The sequence below is a fragment of the Lampris incognitus genome, chromosome 3, assembly GCF_029633865.1.
Source record: "Lampris incognitus isolate fLamInc1 chromosome 3, fLamInc1.hap2, whole genome shotgun sequence".
Lineage (NCBI taxonomy): Eukaryota > Metazoa > Chordata > Actinopteri > Lampriformes > Lampridae > Lampris > Lampris incognitus.
Window position 1 is genome coordinate 20,418,692 of NC_079213.1, and position 22,048 is coordinate 20,440,739.

The window sequence follows — 22,048 nt, forward strand, 5'->3', positions numbered from 1 at the left end:
GTGGCCACATGGTAAAATGAGTTGGGGGTACTGGACAGCTCAGAGATGTGAACGCATGTAACCATGCGAGCACCCCCAAAAGAACATGCATGCTCAACAGATCTTTTACAAATAATAAAATCCAAAGAAAATTGCACTGGTAGAATTATGAATCTCGTGTTATGGCATATTTCAAGGCATATTTCATTTTTAACATGTGCCTGAACATTGTTTTTAATGACAATACATTGAATTGAATGTAAGAATACAGTGAGGAGATTGACTTCTAATTGGCGACCCCCCCCCCATGTTCAGTTGCAGCAAAACTATCCACAACTACAAATGAGGAATAAATTCCGAAAAGTAAAATATCAGACAATAGAAAGTGAACACTTTTCTGCCAACTGGTTTCAGTTATTTTTTCTAAAGATTAAGGAAGTGAGCGATCCTTCTTTTGGGGGACTCGCCACTGTATTTATGTATCATGACATCCAGACTTCATCATACAGTGGAACTACACTCTCAGCCTTTTCAAATACACAACAACATTCTGATTTGATTATGACCCCCCCCCCCCCCCCCCGACTCTTTTCTCCTCAATTGAATTTGGCCAATTAGTCTACTCTTCCGAGCTATCCCGGTCGCTGCTCCACCCCCTCTGCCGATCCGGGGAGGGCTGCAGACTACCACATGCCTCTGCCGGTACATGAGGAGTCACCAGCCGCTTCTCACCTGACAGTGAGGAGTTTCACCAGAGGGATGTAGTGTGTGGGAGGATCACGCTATTCCTCCCAGTTCCCCCTCCCCCCTGAACAAATGCCCCAACCAACCAAAGGAAGCACTAGTGCAGCGACCAGGACACATATCCACACCCGGCTTCCCACCCGCAGACACGGCCAATTGTGTCTGTAGGGACGCCCAACCAAACCGGAGGTAACATGGGGATTCGACCCGGTGATCCCCGTGTTGGTAGGCAACAGAATAGACCGCTACGCTACCCGGACGCCTCTTGATTCTGATTTTAATCAAGAACTGGACTTGCCTAGTTACAGTGAATAACATGTTATCATCTTAGCTCGGACATTCTCGGCTTTCTCACCAGGAACTGAAGTCGCTGTCGTTCTGATTCTGGTGTGAACTCTGTTGACATGGGAATGATCTCATTGTTCCTGATAATGATAGCCCTGGAAATTGGATACACACATGGAGGCAGGCAGGCAGGCAGACACAGACACACACACACACAAAGTAGAAGCTTAACAAGAGCAGGTTAAAGTACACATTCAGAGCTGTGCACACACACTTATCAAAGCCACTGACAAACTCACACATTCAAAAAAGACAACAGACCCGCTGCGTGTCTCCATTGTGAGTTGTTCTGCAGCCGTTTTAGATTGAATATTGACATCAAATCTATTGTATGTGTGCATGTAGCTGGAGCACTCACACCATAAGGCTTTGGCTCTTTGGTACAAGTTTAATTTATTATTATTATTATATTTAGGCTCTGATCAACACACTGCTCTTATACAGACATTGGGCCAGAATTACACGCTGTTATACTGAATTGGATGGGGCTGTCGGTGAACAGCTTACATCGGAGGGGAGTGATACACACACCTGCTGTCTCCTGCGTTTGCAACGTACAGTTTCCCTTGCAGGTAGACCGCCGTCAGAGCCGTGCATCCTCCCGTAATGTTATAGACCTGCTTCTCTCTCTCTATCTGGGCATCCTGAGGGGTGAGCGAGAGACAGACAGAGAGAGAGAGAGAGACAGAGAGAGAGCTCTTCAATGAAAGAGCTCACAGCCAAAGAAAAATACAGTGGAAAAACACCCAAAAGCTTGCCCATACACAAGCAGGCAAAAACAAACACAAACAGCAATGCATGGAGCCTCTTCTCCCACTGGCCATACTGCATTCACAGCCCCCAACCACTGATGGATGTGAAAATAACATTGTTATATATGAACTACAATGGGAGAAATGCCGTTAGCGTTCGTCTTGGCCTTGAAGCATGTCAAAAGCAATAGCACCACAACAACAGAGACAAAAGAGAAAGAGAGAAAGAGAACAAGATAAAGATATAACAAGAGATGCATAAATTTACATGAAATAAAAAGTGTCATTTTATAAGATATGTTCATCAAAAGAATGTGACGTCAACCACAACTGCAAACACACTTGTATTTGAAAAGAATAATAAAACCACAATTTAATGTGAGATGGTTCAAATTTGTCATCAGTTGTCAGGATTCAGCAGGGTGTTGTTTTCATCCCGGCTTGGGAGTCATACACGCGTCTACCTACATCTACCTCTCATACAGACATGCAGAGGAAGGTACAGCCACTCTTGTTTCTGAGCCATTAACTCTAGTCGTGAGCTCCGTATCCACATGTAATCCTGTCAATATTTTGTGTGTGTCTCTGACATGCTTGGTAGGGCCCTGATGAGGTTCCTGGTTCCAGTACATTTTATATCCACTTAAAGAATGCATGCTTTTCCCAAGCTTTAATTAAAAGACTCATTTAGACCATTTTGGTCAGTGCTCAGTGCAACATAAGCTGACAGTGGATCATCAAATTAGGCCACATCCGCATATGTGTGTATATATATATTTATATATATATATATATATATATATATATATATATATGTGTGTGTGTGTGTGTGTGTATATATGTTTATACTGTATTCCTGTATGTGCTGTAAATAGACATTTTGGTCCGTTTTATGTTTTTTTGTGGCACGGGCGGCACGGTGGCGCAGTGGTTCGCATGGTCGCCTCACAGCAAGAAGGTCCTGGGTTCAAGCCCCGGGGTAGTCCAACCTCGGGGGTCGTTCTGGGTCGTGCTCTGTGTGGAGTTTGCATGTTCTCCCTGTGTCTGTGTGGGTTTCCTCTGGGTGCTCCGGTTTCTTCCCACAGTCCAAAGACATGTAGGTCAGGTGAATCAACTGTACCAAATTGTCCCTAGGTGTGAACGTGTGTGTGTGTGTGTGTGTGTGTGTGTGTGTGTGTGTGTGTGTGTGTGTGTGTGTGTGTGTGTGGGCACTGTGATGGTGTGGCGGTCTGTCCACGGTGTCTCCCTGCCTGCTGCCCAGTGACTACTGGGATAGGCTCCAGCATCCTCGCGACCCTGACAGCAGGATAAGTGGTTTGGATAATGGATGGATGGATGGATGTTCTTTGTGGACCCCTGTAAGAACATTTGTTCCATTTGCGACAGCTAGAGGAGATCCAAATAAACAAACAATAAACAATTAATCTCTCTCAATGGCAGTTTGGTAATGGTCAAATTTAAATGGTAAATTCACCATTTAACAGAATGTGACATGTCTGTGGGGTGTGTCTGCATACATAATAAAATGTGTGCTCATGTGTATTAGGACCTTTAACCCTTCCAAACTTTTTTTGTGTGCAGTTTCCAAACTTCAAAAAACGACAAATAGTCGAAAGCCTTTCTGCTATATTTTATCAAACATTTGAGACCATACTAAGAGCCCTTGCAGGCTGCGCCCCTTTCTATTGTGGCCGAATTTCCAGAGATGTGTACGCAACAAAACAAAAAAAACAAGAGTTTTCACATCATCTGCACCCGAACCTAAAATAGGAGAGGAGGAGGGAGGAGAAAAAAAAAGACATTAAAGTGCCCCTTTTGGAGGCCAGCTTACTCGTGTAAGCCTTAGCCAGCGGGCTTCATCCTGCAGAGGCCGTAGCTTAAGTCGTGTGAAGAAATCTCCTCTTGCACAGAACATTAAGCCAGGAGCAAGTCTGTTCTCTCAGCGGGGGCAGTGGGGTCGGCGTGAGATTCGGGTCCATTCTTTACTTAAACGCAGGCCTTCGGTGAGAAACGTAGCCTGCTTTCCACTGCCATCTAGTGGCTTCATTGTGAAGCACAGTGCTGAAACACTTAAAAGCCCCAAGTTGCTTATCTAAACTACTCATTGCTACACAAACAGGACATGAGAGCATCGAGCTCTATGGACGCGTATATTGAGCATCTATCTGTGTGTCCCACTTGGTCAAACACTAAAACCACAGGTCCCTGTTGCCATTTCTTCACTGTATTTCAAGACAAATGTAATGTGGTGTAAGAACGTGTCTGTTCTGCTGTTCAACTTTTTCCAATACGTCATTGATGGGAGTGTCGGCCAAAAGCCCAGTCTGTACCAGTGAGGCCAACTGAATGCCATAGTCTTATCGTGTGTATTCTCATCTTCTTATCTGAGTTACCAGAGGACTGTCATTTGGAAACATCTGTCTCAATTAATTTACCAAGCACTGTTCTGCTGACGAGATTATAGAGTATAGTTTGTTGACTATTGCAAACTCTTCTTACATCTCACATCTTTTCTCTCTCTCTCTCTCGCTCTCTCTCTGAATGATGTCTTCTTCTTTCTCTTCTTCTGTGTGATTGTGAATCGTGTGATGGGAGTCTCCCTTGTGTTGCACGTGCAGTCTGTCCTCCTCCCAGGTCTCCATGGTGATGGTGGTCGCCACCTGGACACTGCTTGGTATCCCCCTCATCATTTTCTTTTTATATATTTTATAAATCCATGTAATTTTGTTTTCCTGTTTTAACATTATATCCTTCTCTCACTAAGATGCGTGACATTTTTTTTTTTTAACATGGTGATGCTGGTCAGGTGGCTCAGGTCCTGGGCTGTTCCGTTGGCATCTGGACACTGCTTGGCATCCTCATCATATTCTTCATATATTTTATAATTCCATTATAATTGTGTTATTCTCTTTCAATTGTTGTGTTCTGTAAATTGTGTAAACACAACATCCATTGCACGCTGTCCGTCTTGGGAGAGAGATCCCGCCTCTGTTGCTCTCTCTGAGGTTTCCTCCTATTTTTTTCCCTGTTAAAGTTTTTTTTTTAAAGGGAGTTGTTCCTTATTCGATGCGAGGGGCTAAGGACAGGATGTCGTGTTGCTGTAAAGCCCCCTGAGGCAAATTTGTGATATTGGGCTATACAAATAAAATGGACTTGACTTAACTAGCCTCACATAGCTATCTGTCTAACTAAAGGGCGAGGCCAAGGAGGGACTGTGCGTATATGTCTGTATGTGGCACAGAGATGGGTAAAATCATTTTACAAATGGATGGGAAAAACAGATTTCTTTACCAGTTTAAAAGATGAACAATAAATAAACAAATAAATAAAAATAACATGCTAATTCCACCTCTGTCAGTTTGTGTCCACACTTACACTGTAGCAGCATGTCAGCCTGTTGTGTGAACACACTTGGAACAGATGGTCAGTTCCAGCCCTCCACCTTGTGTATTTATGTGCTCAGTGTCCATGTAAACATTGCTTGTGACATGACACACACAGGATGATGGTTAGTACAGACGGTAGTGATGATGGTGGTGGTGGGTCGGTGTGTTTCCTGTCAAAGTGTCCTTGAGCAGAACTGTGTTTCGTCACTGTATTTCATCCTGGATGGATGGATGATGTGGGGATAGTGACTCAGGAAGTGCGGTGGATTAGCAAGGAGGAAATGAGGGCAGCTATGAAGAGGATGAAGAGTGGAAAGATGGTTTGTCCAAATGACATACCTGTGGAGGCATGGAGACATTTAGGAGAGATGTCAGTGGAGTTTTTAACTAGATTGTTTAACACAATCTTGGAAAGTGAGAGGAAGTCTGAGGAGTGGAGAAGAAGCATACTGGTACCAATTTTCAAGAATAAGGGCAATGTGGAGAACTGTAGTAACTACAGAGGTATGAAGTTGATCAGCCACAGCATGAAGATATGGGAAAGAGTAATAGAAGCTAGGTTAAGAGGAGAGGTGACGATTAGTGAGCAGCAGTATGGTTTCATGCCACAAAAGAGCACCACAGATTTGATGTTTGCTTTGAGAATTTTTTTTTAAAATTTATTTCTGATTCCTCCCAATTTAGTGGCCAATCGATCCCTATTTTTAGTTCAAACACCCACCCTCGTACTGTATGCGTTTGCCAACTATATCTCTCCGGCCGGCAGTCTCGAAGGAGACACCTCGCCACTTCCGTGACAAGGTGAATCCAGGCCGAACCACTGCTTTTTCCAACACACACAGAGATGCATTCATGTGACGAACACAAACCGATTCCGCCCCCCTCCTGAAGACAGCATTGCCAATTATTGCTGCTTCATCGAGTCCCGCCATAGTCGGATCTGATGAGACCGGTGCGCGAACCCCGGTCCCCAGTGGGCAACTGCATCGACACAAAGCCGATGCTTAGACCGCTACACCACCGCGGACCTTTGCTTTGAGAATGTTAATGGAGGAGTATAGAGAAGGCCAGAAGGAGTTACATTGTGTCTTTGTGGATTTAGAAAAGCATACGACAGGGTGCTGAGAGGGGAGGTGTGGTATTGTACGAGGAAGTTGGGAGTAGCAGAAAAGTATGTAGGAGTGGTGCAGGATATGGATGAGGGCAGTGTGACAGTGGTGAGGTGTGTGGTTGGAATTACAGATGGGCTCAAGGTAGAGGTGGGATTACATCAAGGATCGGCTCTGAGCCCTTTCTTGTTTGCTATGGTGATGTACAGGTTGACGGACGAGATCAGGCAGGAGCCTCCGTGGACTATGATATTCACGGATGACATTGTGATCTGTAGCAAGAGTAGGGTGCAGGTTGAGGAGAGCCTGGAGAAGTGGAGGTATGCACTGGAGAGAAGAGAAATGAAAGTCGGTAGGAGCAAGACAGAATACCTATGCATGAATGAGAGGGAGGACAGTGGAATGGTCAGGATGCAAGGAGTAGAGATGACGAAGGCATATGAGTTTAAATACTTGGGGTCAACTGTTCAAATTAATGGGGAGTGCAGAAGAGAGGTGAAGAAGAGAGTGCAGGCAGGGTGGAGTGGGTGGAGAAGAGTGTCAGGAGTGATTTGCGACAGAAGGGTACCAGCAAGAGGTAAAGGGAAGGTTTTCAAGATCGTAGTGAGACGAGCTATGTTATATGGTTTGGAGACAGTGGCACTGACGAAAAGACAGGAGGTGGAGCTGGAGGTGGCAGAGTTGAAGATGCTAAGATTTTCCCTGGGAGTGACAAAGAAGGACAGGATTAGGAATCAGTATATTAGAGGGACCGCTCAAGTTGGTCAGTTTGGAGACAAGACATAAGAGAAGCAAGATTGAGATGGTTTGGACATGTGTGGAGGAGAGATGCTGGGTATATTGGGAGAAGGATGCTGAATATGGAGCTGCCAGGGGAGAGGAAAAGAGGAAGGCCAAAGAGGAGGTTTATGGATGTGGTGAGGGAGGATATGCAGGTGGCTGGTGTGACAGAGGAAGATGCAGAGGACAGGAAGAGATAGAAACGGATGATCCGCTGTGGCGACCCCTAACGGGAGCAGCCGAAAGTAGTAGTAGTAGTAGTAATAGATTTCATCCTGGATCCAAATGAAAAAAGTAGATGTGATTTGAGGCTAGTGAGTGAGAGCATGTACCTGTCATATAGAGGGGCTGAACTCTGGTGACATTTAGTGACACATGTCGTTCCCTCATGCATATATGTGCATCTGAGTAAACATCGACATGCCTGTACAAACAAATGTGTACTCACCAGTCTCTCTTTTCTCCCTTTGTTAAACCCCATCTTCCTCTACATTTGCGACCCTTCTTTCACTAACCCTCCATCACACACACTCAATAGTTTCCCTCTCTCTCACCATCTCTTTGAAGGCGTTCTCTATGGCTCCTATCACCAGGCTCTCGTGTTGGATCTTCTTCTCTGCAAAGAAACGTGGTGGAGGAGGGGTGCTGCAGGGCGACCCCGGGGCTCCGGGTGCTCCCGCTGCCCCACGCAGCGAGGCGGCCCGGGTGAGGGCGCGGTGGGGGCCCGGAGTATTGCCCTGGAGGTAGGGGTTGTTGTTGTCGAGCTCCTCCCCCAGGACGGTAGGGGGCAGAGAGGCCAAGTTGCGCAGCACCTCGATGACAGCCTGGAGCTGGCAGACGATGTGGTGCTGCAGGAGGCGGGATGCCACCACTGCAGCTCCCGACCCGGCGTGACCATCAAACAGGGCCCAGTAGTGGAAGATCAGTCCCTCCCCATCCTGCGGAGGACACAACCGCACACACAGGGGCACGAGGGATCACACACAAGCAGGTTAATGCACATATAAAGGCTAATTAATACTGAAAAATGAATAAAACATGGTCGAACACTGACATGACAGTGCTCAATTAAGACAGGTTTACACACGTGTCTATGAAACACATGCACGTGTACTCAAAAATGCAGACAAAACCAAGCACACATAGGCACACAAAAGCACATGCACACACACACACACACACACACACACACACACAAACTAAGTAAACATGAAATCAGATCTCCTCAAAGTTATAAAAAGCCTTCAAGAGCTCAACTTTGCAGACTTGCTGACTGCTGAATTTAACATAACAAAACTGAGCTTGGTGTTCAACACAGTCAGAACCCCATCAGGCTCAATGCAGAAGAGCTTATAGATTTTTTTTAATTTTAGTTCCCGCTGATATTTTATGAGGAAACATAAGGCATCATTATGTGCATTAGTCAGCGGGCCACCCACTGTCTCCGTGTTGCTGCCAAGGCTGTCAGATGCCTGCTTGAACCTCCTTGGAGATCCGCTATAAGAGGATCAGCACACGTAATGCTGCTTTTTAATAAAGCCAACTTCATGTTTTTTTTTTTTAATGAACTGCTGCTATTAATATCCACTTACAGTCTCGTTTACACACACACACACACGCACACGCACACGCACACACACACACACACACACACACACAGTCTTGGCTCTGGCTTAAAAATGTTGGCCCTGCCACAACAAAACACAAATTTCTATCTAGAGCAAAGCACTTTATGTAATTTTGAAGGACCAAACTTCCTCAAACCCTTAAATATGCAATACTTCCCAGTGTAATATTTTCCCATCACGGGTTTAGGTATTCCTGGCACATGCACAGACAGACGACCAATGTGTATGCATGAGAATATGCCCCCCGGCCCTCAGAGAGCAAAAAGTGTGTATGCATATGTATATTCATGTATATTATTAAAGATTGTTAGGGACCCACTTTGTTATTTATTTGGATTTCCCCCCCCTTTTCTCCCCAATTGTACCCAGCCAATTACCCCACTCTTCTGAGATGTCCAAGTCGCTGCTCCACCCCCTCTGCTGATCCGGGGAGGGCTGCAGACTACCACATGCCTCCTCCGATACATGTGGAGTCGCCAGCTGCTTCTTTTCACCTGACAGTGAGGAGTTTCACCAGGGGGACGTAGTACATGGGAGGATCACACTATTCCCCCCCCTGTTCCCCCTCCCCCCTGAACAGGTGCCCCAACCGACCAGAGGAGGCGCTAGTGCAGCGACCAGGACACATACTCACATCCGGCTTCCCACCCGCAGACACGGCCAATTGTGTCTGTAGGGACGCCTGACCAAGCCGGAGGTAACACAGGCATTCGAGCCGCCAATCTCCATCTTGGTAGGCAACGGAATAGACTGCTACGCTACCCAGATGCCCCCCCCCCCACTTTGTTATTTAAAAATAAATAACTCTTGCTCTAAATATTTCTCCTGGATTACAATCCTGCTACATGGTGCGACATGTCTGCAATTTAGCTCAGGGGATAGATAACATGCATGCATGTCGCTCACAACATCAAGACGTGCAGCGGTGCATGTAACGGAGGCATAATGGTTGAGTTATTGATTAACTGACAGCACACATAAAATATTGAAGCAACGTATTGTCAGTGTGTAATCTTGGGGAAGATAAAGTTAACCCAGCTACCAACTACTCTGCATTGGAATTAGTTAAGACACCAAGAAGAGTAACTGCTAGTTAACTAAAATGAAGTTATTTTGGAAATGTAGCTCACAGCATTTAAGCAACATCATGAAATAACATGCAAGACCAAATCTCTTGAGAGAAGACAGATAAAATGTATATCCATGTACATAATGTGGTCTGTGAAAGTGCCGGTTTCACCCCACTGCACAATAAGTGCCCCTTTTTTATTTTGAGCATATCAGAATCAACTTTATTGCCACGTGTGCTTATGCATACAAGTTATTTGACTCTGGTTCACAGTACCTTCTAGTATTTGCATATAACACTCAAAAACAAAAAAATAAAAGCAACAAAAAGGAAAACCAAAAGAAATAAAATAGGACTTTTAATAGAATACTGGAGTATGTATGCACAACAAGGTATGTTGCAACTATATAAAGTGTTGTAATGGCTGAATAATTTTATGATTTATTATACATAATTTTATATTACAGTACATAGTATATACTAATAATATATACTATATATTCATCTATATATTATATACAATATTTTATACTTATGTTATAATTATAATATATAACCAGTATACAGCAGTTATATGTGTATTTACAACTGTACACTTGTATTGCACATCTGGTTTAAGAAGAGGTAGTGCACATCAGAGATATGTGAGACATCTTGAGAAGGGGCAAAGTGTCATGTTTACATAATAAGGATCCAGTCTCTTAAGTGTTCATGACAGAGATGGCCTGTGGGGAAAAAAATGTTCCTATGTCTAGTGGTTTTAGTGCCCAATGCTCTGTAGCACTTGCCAGAGGGTAGGTGTTCAAACAGACTATGTCCTGGGTGTGGGAGGTCTGTGCTGATCCTGTCCTCTCGTTTCCAGGCTTTAGAGGTGTACAAGTCCTGCATGGTGGGCAGGGGAGCACCAATGTTTTTTTCTGCTGACCTTATCATTTGATGCAGTCTGTTTCTATCCTATTTGTTCCTGCTCCAAACCAGACCATGATGGATGTGCACAGGACAGATTCGATGACTGCAGTGTAGAACTGGGTCAACAGCTCCTTCGGCAGATCATACTTCCTCAGCTGAGGACTGAGTTGATGTTGGTCTCCCACTTCAGGTCTTTGGAGATGGTAATTCCCAGAAACTTGAAGGTCTCCACGGTTGACACAGGGCTGTTGGATAACGGTAGGGGGAGCAGTGCCGAGGGGTGGCTCATAAAGTCCACTGTCATCTCCACAGTCTTGAGCATGTTCAGCTCCAAGTTGTTCTGATCGCACCAGAGCACTAGCTGCTCAACCTCCTGTCGATATGCAGTCTCATCGCCATCTTGAATGAGTTTGATGACCATAATGTCATCTGCAAACTTCAGGAATTTAACAGCTGGGGTTGTTGGAGGTGGCATCGTTAGTGTAGAGGGAGAAGAGCAGTGGGGAGAGGACACATCCCTGTGGAGCACCAGTGCTGACGCTCTGTATACCAGAAGTGTCCTCCCCCAGCCTCACCTGCTCTTTCCTGCCTCTCAGGAAGCTAATGATCCACTGACAGATGGCGGGGCATACAGTGAGCTGGGAGAGTTTGGAGGAGAGGATTTCTGGAATGATGGTGTTGAACGCCAAGCTGAAGTCCACAAACAGGATCCTTGCATACGTTGCTGGGCAGTCAAGGTGTTGAAGGATGTAATGCAGTCCCATAGTGACTGCGTCATCTACTGACCTGTTTGCCCAGTAGGCAAACTGCAGGGGGTCCAGCAGGTGTCCTGTGACATTCTCCAGGTGGGCCAACATCAGTCGTTCGAAGGACTTCAAGACCACAGATGTCAGAGGGATGGCCCTGTAGTCATTCAGTCCTGTGATGGAGGGTTTCTTGGGGACCGGGATAATGGTGAAGCGTTTGAAGCAGGACCGGACTTCACACAGCTCCAGGGATCTGTTGCCCCCCAGCAAGTCTGTGCACGGGCCTTGACTTAATATATTCTGCTATTTTCTAGTATTTTCAGAAAATCTGTATTTGGTATGCCCTTTTACTGTCTATATTTGAGTTATGAATGTGTGCTGACAACAGATATGGTATTGCGATTGTGTCATAACATATTGTCTGTGTACTTATATTTTAATTCACAATTCCTATTTCTATTTTCTACAGAAACACAAACGGTAACATTCAAGGTTTATTATTGTAAATGGGGTGGTGACCAAAGAAGTCAAGTGTCTCCCATGCTGGCTCTAACGAGACACCTTGTGGTGTGTCGGTGGTTCCAGTGAGAGTGGGTGAGGGTTACCAATATCTCAAAAGGAAGAAAATGAGCTATAAGAAACTTGAAAATCTCTCTCAGTTGCCTTTCTCCCACTGCACATATTGCATTCCACAGCCTCACATCAGTAATAGCTTAATTGTGAGAACATTGACTGCAAATTTCCCCCAAAGTGATCCAGTAACCATCCCTTTTCAACCTTGCAACCCTGCTAAAGTTAATAAAGCCAATGCCACGTGAGCTCTACAGCTACTTTTACTGCTTTACCAGCCAGTGACAGTTTTAAAGTGGAACAGATCCTCCAAATGACCATTGGCCTCTCAACCCCAAAGGGACTGGAACAGTGATTAATTTTTTTTTATCAGTATTTATTGGTTAACGATATTGATTTCTCCACCTGACACTTTACACTAACACTTGGGAGTCATTATGTTGTGGTTTGTTGGTGAATTTTTCAAGTGTGTACATTTGGGTAAAACTAAATACAACTATGAGGAGGCAGGGTGTTGCTGGGAAAGTTTTCAGTCAACCCACCCAGGGTAAATGAAAGGTTCAAAAGCATATCAAGACTTCCGTGAGTCACTGATAGAAGATAAAAATAATCCTGTTGCCTCTGAATGGATGTAAATTGTGTAAAACGTCAGTACCATACTAAAAAGTGCTGACCCGCATATTGACACCATGCACAAAAAAATCCTCAAGAATACCAATGTATGTTAAAATGTTTCGTTGAAATTATATGACATTTGGATGAAGTTAAAAAAAAAGTATTTTTATCATTAAACAGATCTGCAGCTCTATGTGAGTCATTTGAAAGACTGGAGGGGAGATCCTGGAGGACATCATGACTCATTCTGTGGAGCGGTGTATGGGTGCTGTAGGGGTTATATCCCGGGGCAACAAAGCACCAGCTAAAGTTTGGTAAAAATGACCTGCATCATACAGAACAGTCTGTGTTACGCCAGCTCTGATCTGATGTCTGTGCTGTCGCAGAGAACGATCAGGATTTCATTAGACGACTCATTAGAGATTTTAGTAGTGACAAAATTTCAGTTCGTGCTTACTGTGCTGTGTCACATCTAACCTTCATAGCCCCTTTGGATCCAAAGTAGTGATCAATATGGCCACTATGTGGTCATACAGTGCATCCGGAAAGTATTCACACCCCTTCACTTTCCCCACATTTTGTTATGTTACAGCCTTATTCCAAAATGGATTAAATTCCTTTTTTTCCCCCATCAATCTACACACAATATCCCATAATGACAAAGTGAAAAAGGTTTTGTAGAAATTTTTGCAAATTTATTAAAAATAAAAAACTGAAATATTGCATGTACATAAGTATTCACACCCTTTGCTATGACACTCAAAATTGAGCTCAGGTTCATCCTGTTTCCACTGATCATCCTTGAGATGTTTCTACATCTTGATTGGAGTCCACCTCTAGTAAATTCAATGGATTGGACATGATTTGGAAAGGCACACACCTGTCTATATAAGGTCCCACTGTTGACAGTGCATGTCAGAGCAGAAACCAAACCATGAAATCAAAGGAATTGTCTGTGGACCTCTGAGACAGGATTGTATCGAGGCACAGATCTAGGGAAGGGTACAAAAAAAATTCTACAGCTTTGAAGGTCCCGAAGAGCACAGTGGTCTCCATCATTCGTAAATGGAAGAAGTTTGGATCCACCAGGACTCTTCCTAGAGCTGGCCGCCCAGCCAAACTGAGCAAGCAGGGGAGAAGGGCCTTGGTCAGGGAGGTGACCAAGAACCTGATGGTCACTCTGACAGAGCTCCAGCATTCCTCTGTGGAGATGGGAGAACCTTCCAGAAGGACAACCATCTCTGCAGCACTCCACCAATCAGGCCTTTATGATAGAGTGCCCAGACGGAAGCCTCTGCTCAGTAAAAGGCACATGACAGCCTGCTTGGAGTTTGCCAGAAAGCACCTAAAGGACTCTCGGACCATGAGAAACAAGATTCTCTGGTCTGATGAAACCAAGATTGAACTCTTTGGCATGAATGCCAAACGTCACATCAGGAAGAAACCAGGCACCTGTCATCACCTTGCTAATACCATCCCTACAGTGAAGCATGGTGGTGGCAGCATCATGCTGTGGGGATGTTTTTCAGCAGCAGGAACTGGGAGACTAGTCAGGATCGAGGGAAAGATGAATGGAGCAAGCTACAGAGAGATCCTTGATGAAAACCTGCTCCAGAGCGCTCAGGACCTCAGACTGGGGCGAAGGTTTACCTTTCAACACGACAACGACCCTAAGCACACAGCCAAGACAACGAAGGAGTGGCTTCGGGACAAGTCTGTGAATGTCCTTGAGTGGCCCAGCCAGAGCCCAGACTTGAACCCCATTGAACATCTCTGGAAAGACCTGAAAATAGCTGTGCAGCGACGCTCTCCATCTAACCTTACAGAGCTCGAGAGGATCTGCAGAGAAGAATGGGAGAAATACCCCAAATATAGGTGTGCCAAGCTTATAGCTTCATACCCAAGAAGACTTGAGGCTGTAATCGCTGCCAAGGGTGCCTCAACCAAGTACTGAGTAAAGGGTGTGAATACTTATGTACATGCAATATTTCAGTTTTTTATTTTTAATAAATTTGCAAAAATTTCTACAAAACCTTTTTCGCTTTGTCATTATGGGGTATTGTGTGTAGATTGATGAAAAAAAAAGGAATTTAATCAATTTTGGAATAAGGCTGTAACATAACAAAATGTGGGGAAAGTGAAGGGGTGCGAATACTTTCCAGATGCACTGTACATGCCTTTTTGGAATAGCTTTAAACAAAAAGGAGGGTGACTGATATGCGATATGTGACTGATATAAATGAATATGATCAGGGGCGTCCAGGTAGCATAGCGGTCTATTCCATTGCCTACCAACACGGGGATCGCTGGTTTGAATCCCCGTGTTACCTCCGGCTTGGTCGGGCGTCCCTACAGATAATTGGCCGTGTCTGTGGGTAGGAAGCCAGATGTGGGTATGTGTCCTGGTCGCTGCACTAGCGCATCCTCTGGTTGGTTGGGGCACCTGTTCGGGGGGGAGGGGTAACTGGGGGAATAGCGTGATCCTCTCACGCGCTATGCCCCCTGGCGAAACTCCTCACTGTCAGGTGAAAAGAAGCGGCTGGCAACTCCACATGTATCGGAGGAGGCATGTGGTAGTCTGCAGCCCTCCTAAGGTCGGCAGAGGGGGCGGAGCAGTGACAGGGACGGCTTGGAGAGTGGGGTAATTGGCCAAATGCAATTGGGGAGAAAAAAAAAAGAGAAATATATGACTATGATCAACTCCCAATCTCCATCTGGCTCACAAGGCTCCTGATTGCTTGTAAAAGAATAACACTTATCCATTTAAGAGGGCATGTTATGCATGTGTGTGGTAGTGTGTGTGAGCACATGTTGCATATCTGTGTACCTCTCCCAGCCTGCTGTGCTCCATGCGGAGCCCCAGGCTCTCTCCATTGGGCAGGGAGTTGCGTCTCTTGGCACTGGGGGTCTTGCTCGGTGTGGATGGTGGGCAGTAGCTCACTGGCCTCTTTCTGGCTACCACCACCTCACAGCATGCCTGGTCTTCATTCAGTGCACTCTTTCCAGCGTTGATCACCCTACAGGTGGGGAGAGGGTAAGGGTTATAAGGTTAGGTAATCACTCTACACACACATGGCCAGTCAGGCGCCCTGAGATAAAAGGTAAAACTTTACCAGGGATGTGATCAAGGTGGAGAAAAGTTACACACCAGCCAATGACCTAATGGAAATAAAAATTCAATGGGCCTGTTTCGGTTTATTGTACTGCACCTATCACTCCGGCAGGTTATCTCGCCTATCGTTCAAATATCCAATCCTATTTTTAAAATGTCTGCTTGACTGGTAAAAGTGAAAGTCACCGTTTTACCAGCGGGAGTGTCAGAAAAGTTGAGACACGTATTTTCCAAACACCACATCTCAGTTGCTTTCAAACCCCAAATCACACTGTGCCAGAAGATGGTCCATCCCTAGGATCAGGTCCTCCGGCACAAACGGAGCAATATCGTGTATGCCTTTAAGTGCCAGGAGGATTACTGTGGCTTGTCCATCAGGGAAACTAAACAGATGCTGGCCAAGAGGATGGCACAAAACAGCAGCGCTAATGCGTCAGGCCAGGACTCCGCAGTCTCCACCCATCTACAGGCCAGTTGCCACTCTTTCAAGGATGAGGATGTGCACATCCTTGATAGGGAGGAACGCTGCTGGTTTGAAACGGGGAGTCAAAGAGGCCATCTATGTGATGAGGGAATGACCATCCCTGAAATGGGGGGGGGGAGGGGGGGGGCTAAGAGTACATCTGTCGCCATTTTACAATGCTGTGATCGCAAACATTCCCAAATCCTCTGTGAATAGTAAACATGGTCATTGAAACTCTAGTTGATGGCCACGCCCATATTTGCATATGAAACTGGTCGTTGGTTTCGGTCATTATGCCACTGTATTGTTTATAAGGGTGGGGATACCTGCAGTCAATTGAGACTGAAGAGGCCACTTAGATGAGTGATGAAACGTTTCTCTCAATAAACGTTGTATCCACATGAACTGATTCAACCTTCTTTGGTTTTCTTACCTGGATTATTGAGCATGCATAAAAACAGCGAAAGTCACTGTTTGATTTTGAAATCAGATGGCACTGTGGCCAGTAAACAAAACAGATACCAACTCGGTTAGCGCCCACCTAGCAGAAAGAAAATCCAGGCCAACAGTAATTCCCATAAAAAAAAAAAACCTCAAAATCACATTATTGTTTACGCAGTAACTTAAAAAAGTGCTTTCAGTGCCTAACTGTGAGTTAGGTGACATGTCTCTCTGTGATTAATATGGTTTTTTTTCTGCTCAAGGATAAGCACATCTACACAGTCAGGCACATGTGTGTGTACACACACACACGCACACACACCCCTAACTTACCTGGAAGCGCCTGTCACAGTTCATCAGGGCACTTCCAGAGATGCAGCACCACCACAAACCACAAACAAACCCTCACCTTTTGATCCTCGTCATGAACATGAAGCAGACAAAGCCAGCCGCCTCGCTGGGCATTCAGATAAAAAGACCTCGGGCTGTGGCTCTGACAACTACCGTGACGCTGCAGCGAGCTATAATAATTATGAAAGACTGTGCTAGTGCTTCATCCAAAGAAAAAGCATCTGCCGTCTGCTTTTACTCCGCCGCTCGTCTCACACCGCAGCTGTTAGAACAGAGGGCTCTTTGAATGGTCAAACACAGCAAGTGGTGTATCTGTTGCTCGCAGCAAATTTGCAGCTCACTTTAGAAGATAAAATCTTAATGAGCTGTCAGCCATTTTAAAGGTGCATTTTAAAGCTTATTATTTTGGCAAAAACAGTGGCCCACAGGAAAGTAAGATGCATGATGGCGCCCATCATTGAGGGACTCAGCGAACTAGCGATGTCTGCTTGCAAATTAATAACGTTTGAGACCACAATATCAGTTTGGAAATGTAAAAAAAAAAAGAATATCATGACTGCTGGAATAGGCTCCAGCATCCCCACGACCCTGAGAGCAGGATAAGCAGTTCAGATAATGGATGGATGGATGTATGAATGAATATCAAGCCCCCCCCCAATTTTTTTTTAACACATTTACTTTTTGGAATGAAAATGCACAGAAAAACTATTTAGCTAATGTCTTTCATCTCAAAAGGTCACAATTACCTCCTTACAGTTATGGCAGGCCTTGTCCTTACACAAAGAAGGTATAGTTACTGGGATGCCATTGAACAGGAAAAAGGTCTGAGTAAATTTATTCAAGAGACATCTCTGCCAAGTCTGACGGACATTTCCAGAGGACATGTGACTGCAGGTTTGTGTGTGTGTGTGTGTGTGTGTGTGTGTGTGTGTCAAGATATTGGCAGGTCTACTCATTTGGCAGGTCTATTTATAGGACTTGACTGTGGGATGTTTTCTGCTAGGCTGCATCATTATCTGGTAATCAACCTCCAACACTTGTTAGCCTTCAGACACAAGAAAAGGGAGAGACAGGAGGAGGAAGTGAGTCAGAAAGAGACAGAAGCAGAGAGAGGGCGCCTGAAGGAGAGAAAGAACAATGAGGACTCAAAGGACAAGAGAAAGCGAGTGTCGTGGGGAGAAAAGAGGGACTGTGACGGACGAGAGAGAGAGAGTCTTAACACCTGCCTGCCACTCCATCATCTTGTTTATCATTTGCAATGCAGAACACAGAGAAGGAGGAAAGCATGAAAGGTAAAAGGAACAAGAGTGCCAGGAAAGAGACACCAATCGGCCTCTTTTTAAAACAAAATAATAATAACAATAGTGATAGTATGTTAAATGGAACGAGGCCAGATCAATAACAACATTTTCATTTGAAGGAGAAGACAGACTTTGGCATCTTGTTCTTTGGATTCAAATCTAAATCCCACTTACAAGCTCCCTCTTCACTATTCTGATTTTTTGGGTGCATTCCAACAAAGCTCTCTCATCTTCCCTCCTCAAAAGAAAATAACATGATGAATAATGACACGTTGATGGATGTGCCATTAACAGAGATACAAACCCATCTCTGTCAGCGAAGTTATCCATCCTCTCTGACAGCCGGATAACCAAAACACCATTTAAGCCTTGGGATGCATTTCTACCCCGAGGAGAAAAAGCCCTTCATCGGGCATCTCAAGTTACTCCCTTTCACCAGCCTAAGTTCATTTTCCTTTCCAGTTCCTCTGGTTGGTTTGGTTTTTCATCAGTACCATCAGATTAAAGGAACAAGGGCACATTAAAACAGGGTTGTCATCTGAAAAATCTCCTGAAACGCAATTCAGACTACTGCTGGGCGATATGCAAGAAAATATTATCACAGCAATCATATGGAATATGGCCAAAAGCATGTGGAGGCCCCTTTTAACTAGTGGGTTCAGTCACATCCATAGCTGACAGGTACACAGAATCGAGCACAAAGCCATGTAGTCTCTATAGACAAACACTGGGTCATACTGAGGAGCTCAGCGACTTTCAACATGACACCGTCATAGGATGCCACCTTTCCATCAAGTCAGTTGGTCAAATTTCTGCCCTGCTAGATCTGCCCCGGTCAACTGTAAGTCTGTTATTGTGAAGTGGAAACGCCTCAGAGCAACAACAGCTCAGCCGTGAAGCAGTAGGACACATGAGCTGACATAACAGGACTGCCGAGGGATGAAGCATAGTGCATAAGAACTGTTGGTCAGGAGCTTCATGAAACAGGTTTCCAAGGCCAAGCAGCCACACACAAGCCTTAGATCACCATGCTCAATGTCAAGCGTTGGCTGGAGTGGTGTAAAAGCACACCGCCATTAGACTCTGTGGAAACGTGTTCTCTAGAGTGATGAATCACTCTTCGCTATCTGGCAGTCTGACAGACCAATGTGGGTTAGGTGGATGCCAGGAGACGCTACCTGCCTGAACGCACAGTGCCAACTGTAAAGTTTGGTGGAGGATCAATCATGGTCTGGGTCTGTTTTTTTGTGGTTTGGGCTAGGCCCTTTAGTTCCAGTGACGGGAAATCTTAATGCTACAGCATACAATGACATTCAAGAGAATTGTGTACTTCCAATTTTGTGCCAACAGTTTGGGGACGGCCCTTTCCTGTTTCAGCATGACAATGCCCCCGTGCACAAAGCGAGGTCCATAAAGACGTGGTTTGCCGAGTTTGGTGTGGAAAAACTTGACTTGCCTGCACAGAGCCCTGACCTCAACCCCATCCAACACCTTTGGGATAAATTGGACCACTGACTGCGAGCCAGGTCTTCTCCCCAACATCAGTGTCCAACCTCACTAATTACTCTTGTGGCTGAATGGGAGCGAATCCCAACAGCCATATCCCAAAAACTAGTGGAAAGCCTTCCAAGAAGAGTGGGGGCTGTTATAGCAGCAAAGGGGGGGGGCAAATCCATATTAATGCCCATGGTTTTGGATTGAGATGTTCAACAGGCAGATGTGCGTGTGATGTTCAGGTGTCCACATACTTTTGGCCATGTAATGTATACAGATACAAAAACAGGATGTTTAAAAATCCAAGTAAAGTTCATCACTTTAACTTGGGAATTATAAAGTGTAATATCAAACCAAACTAATACTTCACACCTTGTTTTGTGAGAACCTTTAGGTAAACTGTAGGAACATTTAGATTCTCATCAACTTAGACAACAAAACTGGGTAAAACAATATGACAATTTGGCGGCACAGTGGCCCAGTAGTTAGCGCTGTCGCCTCACAGCAAGAAGGTTGCCTCACAGCAAGAAGTAGTTGCAGAGAAGTATGTAGGAGTGGTGCAGGATATGTATGAGGGAAGTGTGAAAATGGTGAGGTGTGCGGTTGGAATGACAGATGGGTTCAAGGTGGAGGTGTGATTACATCAAGGATTGGCTCTGAGCCCTTTCTTGTTTGCAATGGTGATGACAGGTTGACGGACAAGATCAGGCAGGAGTCTCCATGGACGATGATGTTCGCAGATGACATTGTCATCTGTAGCGAGAGTAGGGTGCAGGTTGAGGAGAGCCTGGAGAGGTGGCGGTATGCACTGGAGAGAAGAGGAATGAAAGTCAGCAGAAGCAAGACAGAATACCTATGGTTGAATGAGAGGGAGGACAGTGGAATGGTGAGGATGCAAGGAGTGGAGGTGACGAAGGCCTATGAGTTTAAATACTTGGGGTCAACTGTCCAAAGTAACGGTGAGTGCAGGAGAGAGGTGAAGAAGAGGGTGCAGGCAGGGTGGATTGGGTGGAGATGAGTGTCAGTAGTGATTTGCAAAAGAAGGGTACCAGCAAGAGTTAAAGGGAAGGTTTACAAGATAGTTGTGAGACCAGCTATGTTATATGGTTTGGAGACAGTGGCACTGACGAAAAGACAGGAGGTGGAGCTGCAGGTGGCAGAGTTGAAGATGCTAAGATTTTCACTGCGAGTGACGAAGAAGGACAGGATTAGGAACGATTATATTAGAGGGACCGCTCAAGTTGGACAGTTTGGAGACAAAGCAAGAGGCAAGATTGAGATGGCTTGGACATGTGTGGAGGAGAGATGTTGGGTATATTGGGAGAAGGATACTGAATATGGAGCTGCCAGGAAAGACGAAAAGAAGAAGACCAAAGAGGAGGTTTATGGATGTGGTGAGGGAAGACATGCAGATGGCTGGTGTGACAGAGGAAGACGCAGAAGACAGGAAGAAATTAAAACGGATGATCCGCTGTGGCAACCCCTAATGGGAGCAGCCGAAAGTAGTAGTAGCTGTGTTACTTTCTATGGGGTGGTTGGATTTGAGTTGTGTTTAGTCAGAGATTTTTGTTTAGTTTAAGTACAAACTTGTGAAAGTTATTTCGTTTACATGTAGTTAAATTGTAACATTGTTTGAATTGTTAGTTACATAAGTGAATCTGAGTATTGATAATAATAATGAGATTTATTCCAGTTCCGATTGTATGTGATTTCTGTGTGCTTGATAAGGACTTTTATTGCAAAATTCTATTGGCGAGAAATGCGTGCATCCGGGGTCTCAGTTAGGGAGCTGCTGTGATTGGCTGATTTACGTTCTGGGGGTGACGTCAAGAAAGTTAATACAGCTTCAGAGCGGGGACTCTTTAGTATGACGGGACGAGGACGGACTGGTGAGTGATTGCAAGAGTGAGTGAGTTATATTGTGTGTTAGCTTTGAGTTGAGGGTACTTGAATGATGTATGTTTGTATTTTGTGTGTTTTCTTTTTCAAGGTTCGTAACCTGTTGGTTAAAAATAAAGAAATTTTCGACCATTGAGTGACGTCCTGTTCATCCTCGCCTCAGCTGCGGGGCCTGTTTGAGAGTTAGCAGCACAGTTACGAACCACCACGACGGCAGAAGAGTTGCTGAACCGTCGCCTGGAAGAGAAAGGTTGTCGTATCTATGTTGTTGGTGTAAACGTAATAAACCCGCACATAAGGCCACTAGGGTCAGCGAGCAGGTGGTGAAATTTCCCTTTCAACAACGTACCTGTTT

The 22,048-nt window shown here is 45.0% G+C and overlaps 1 protein-coding gene across 1 annotated transcript in view; it reads right to left on the reverse strand.

Moving 5' to 3' along the window:
- LOC130110378 (protein phosphatase 1H-like) overlaps positions 1-22,048 on the reverse strand; it is a 53,530-nt gene that overhangs the window by 19,077 nt on the left and 12,405 nt on the right. The window contains exons 2-5 of the mRNA XM_056277460.1: positions 15,460-15,649; positions 7,650-8,033; positions 1,600-1,712; positions 1,079-1,163 (exon numbers count right to left, since the gene is read on the reverse strand). Coding sequence (XP_056133435.1) covers positions 1,079-1,163; positions 1,600-1,712; positions 7,650-8,033; positions 15,460-15,649 — 772 coding nt within the window. The remainder of the gene's footprint in view (positions 1-1,078; positions 1,164-1,599; positions 1,713-7,649; positions 8,034-15,459; positions 15,650-22,048) is intronic.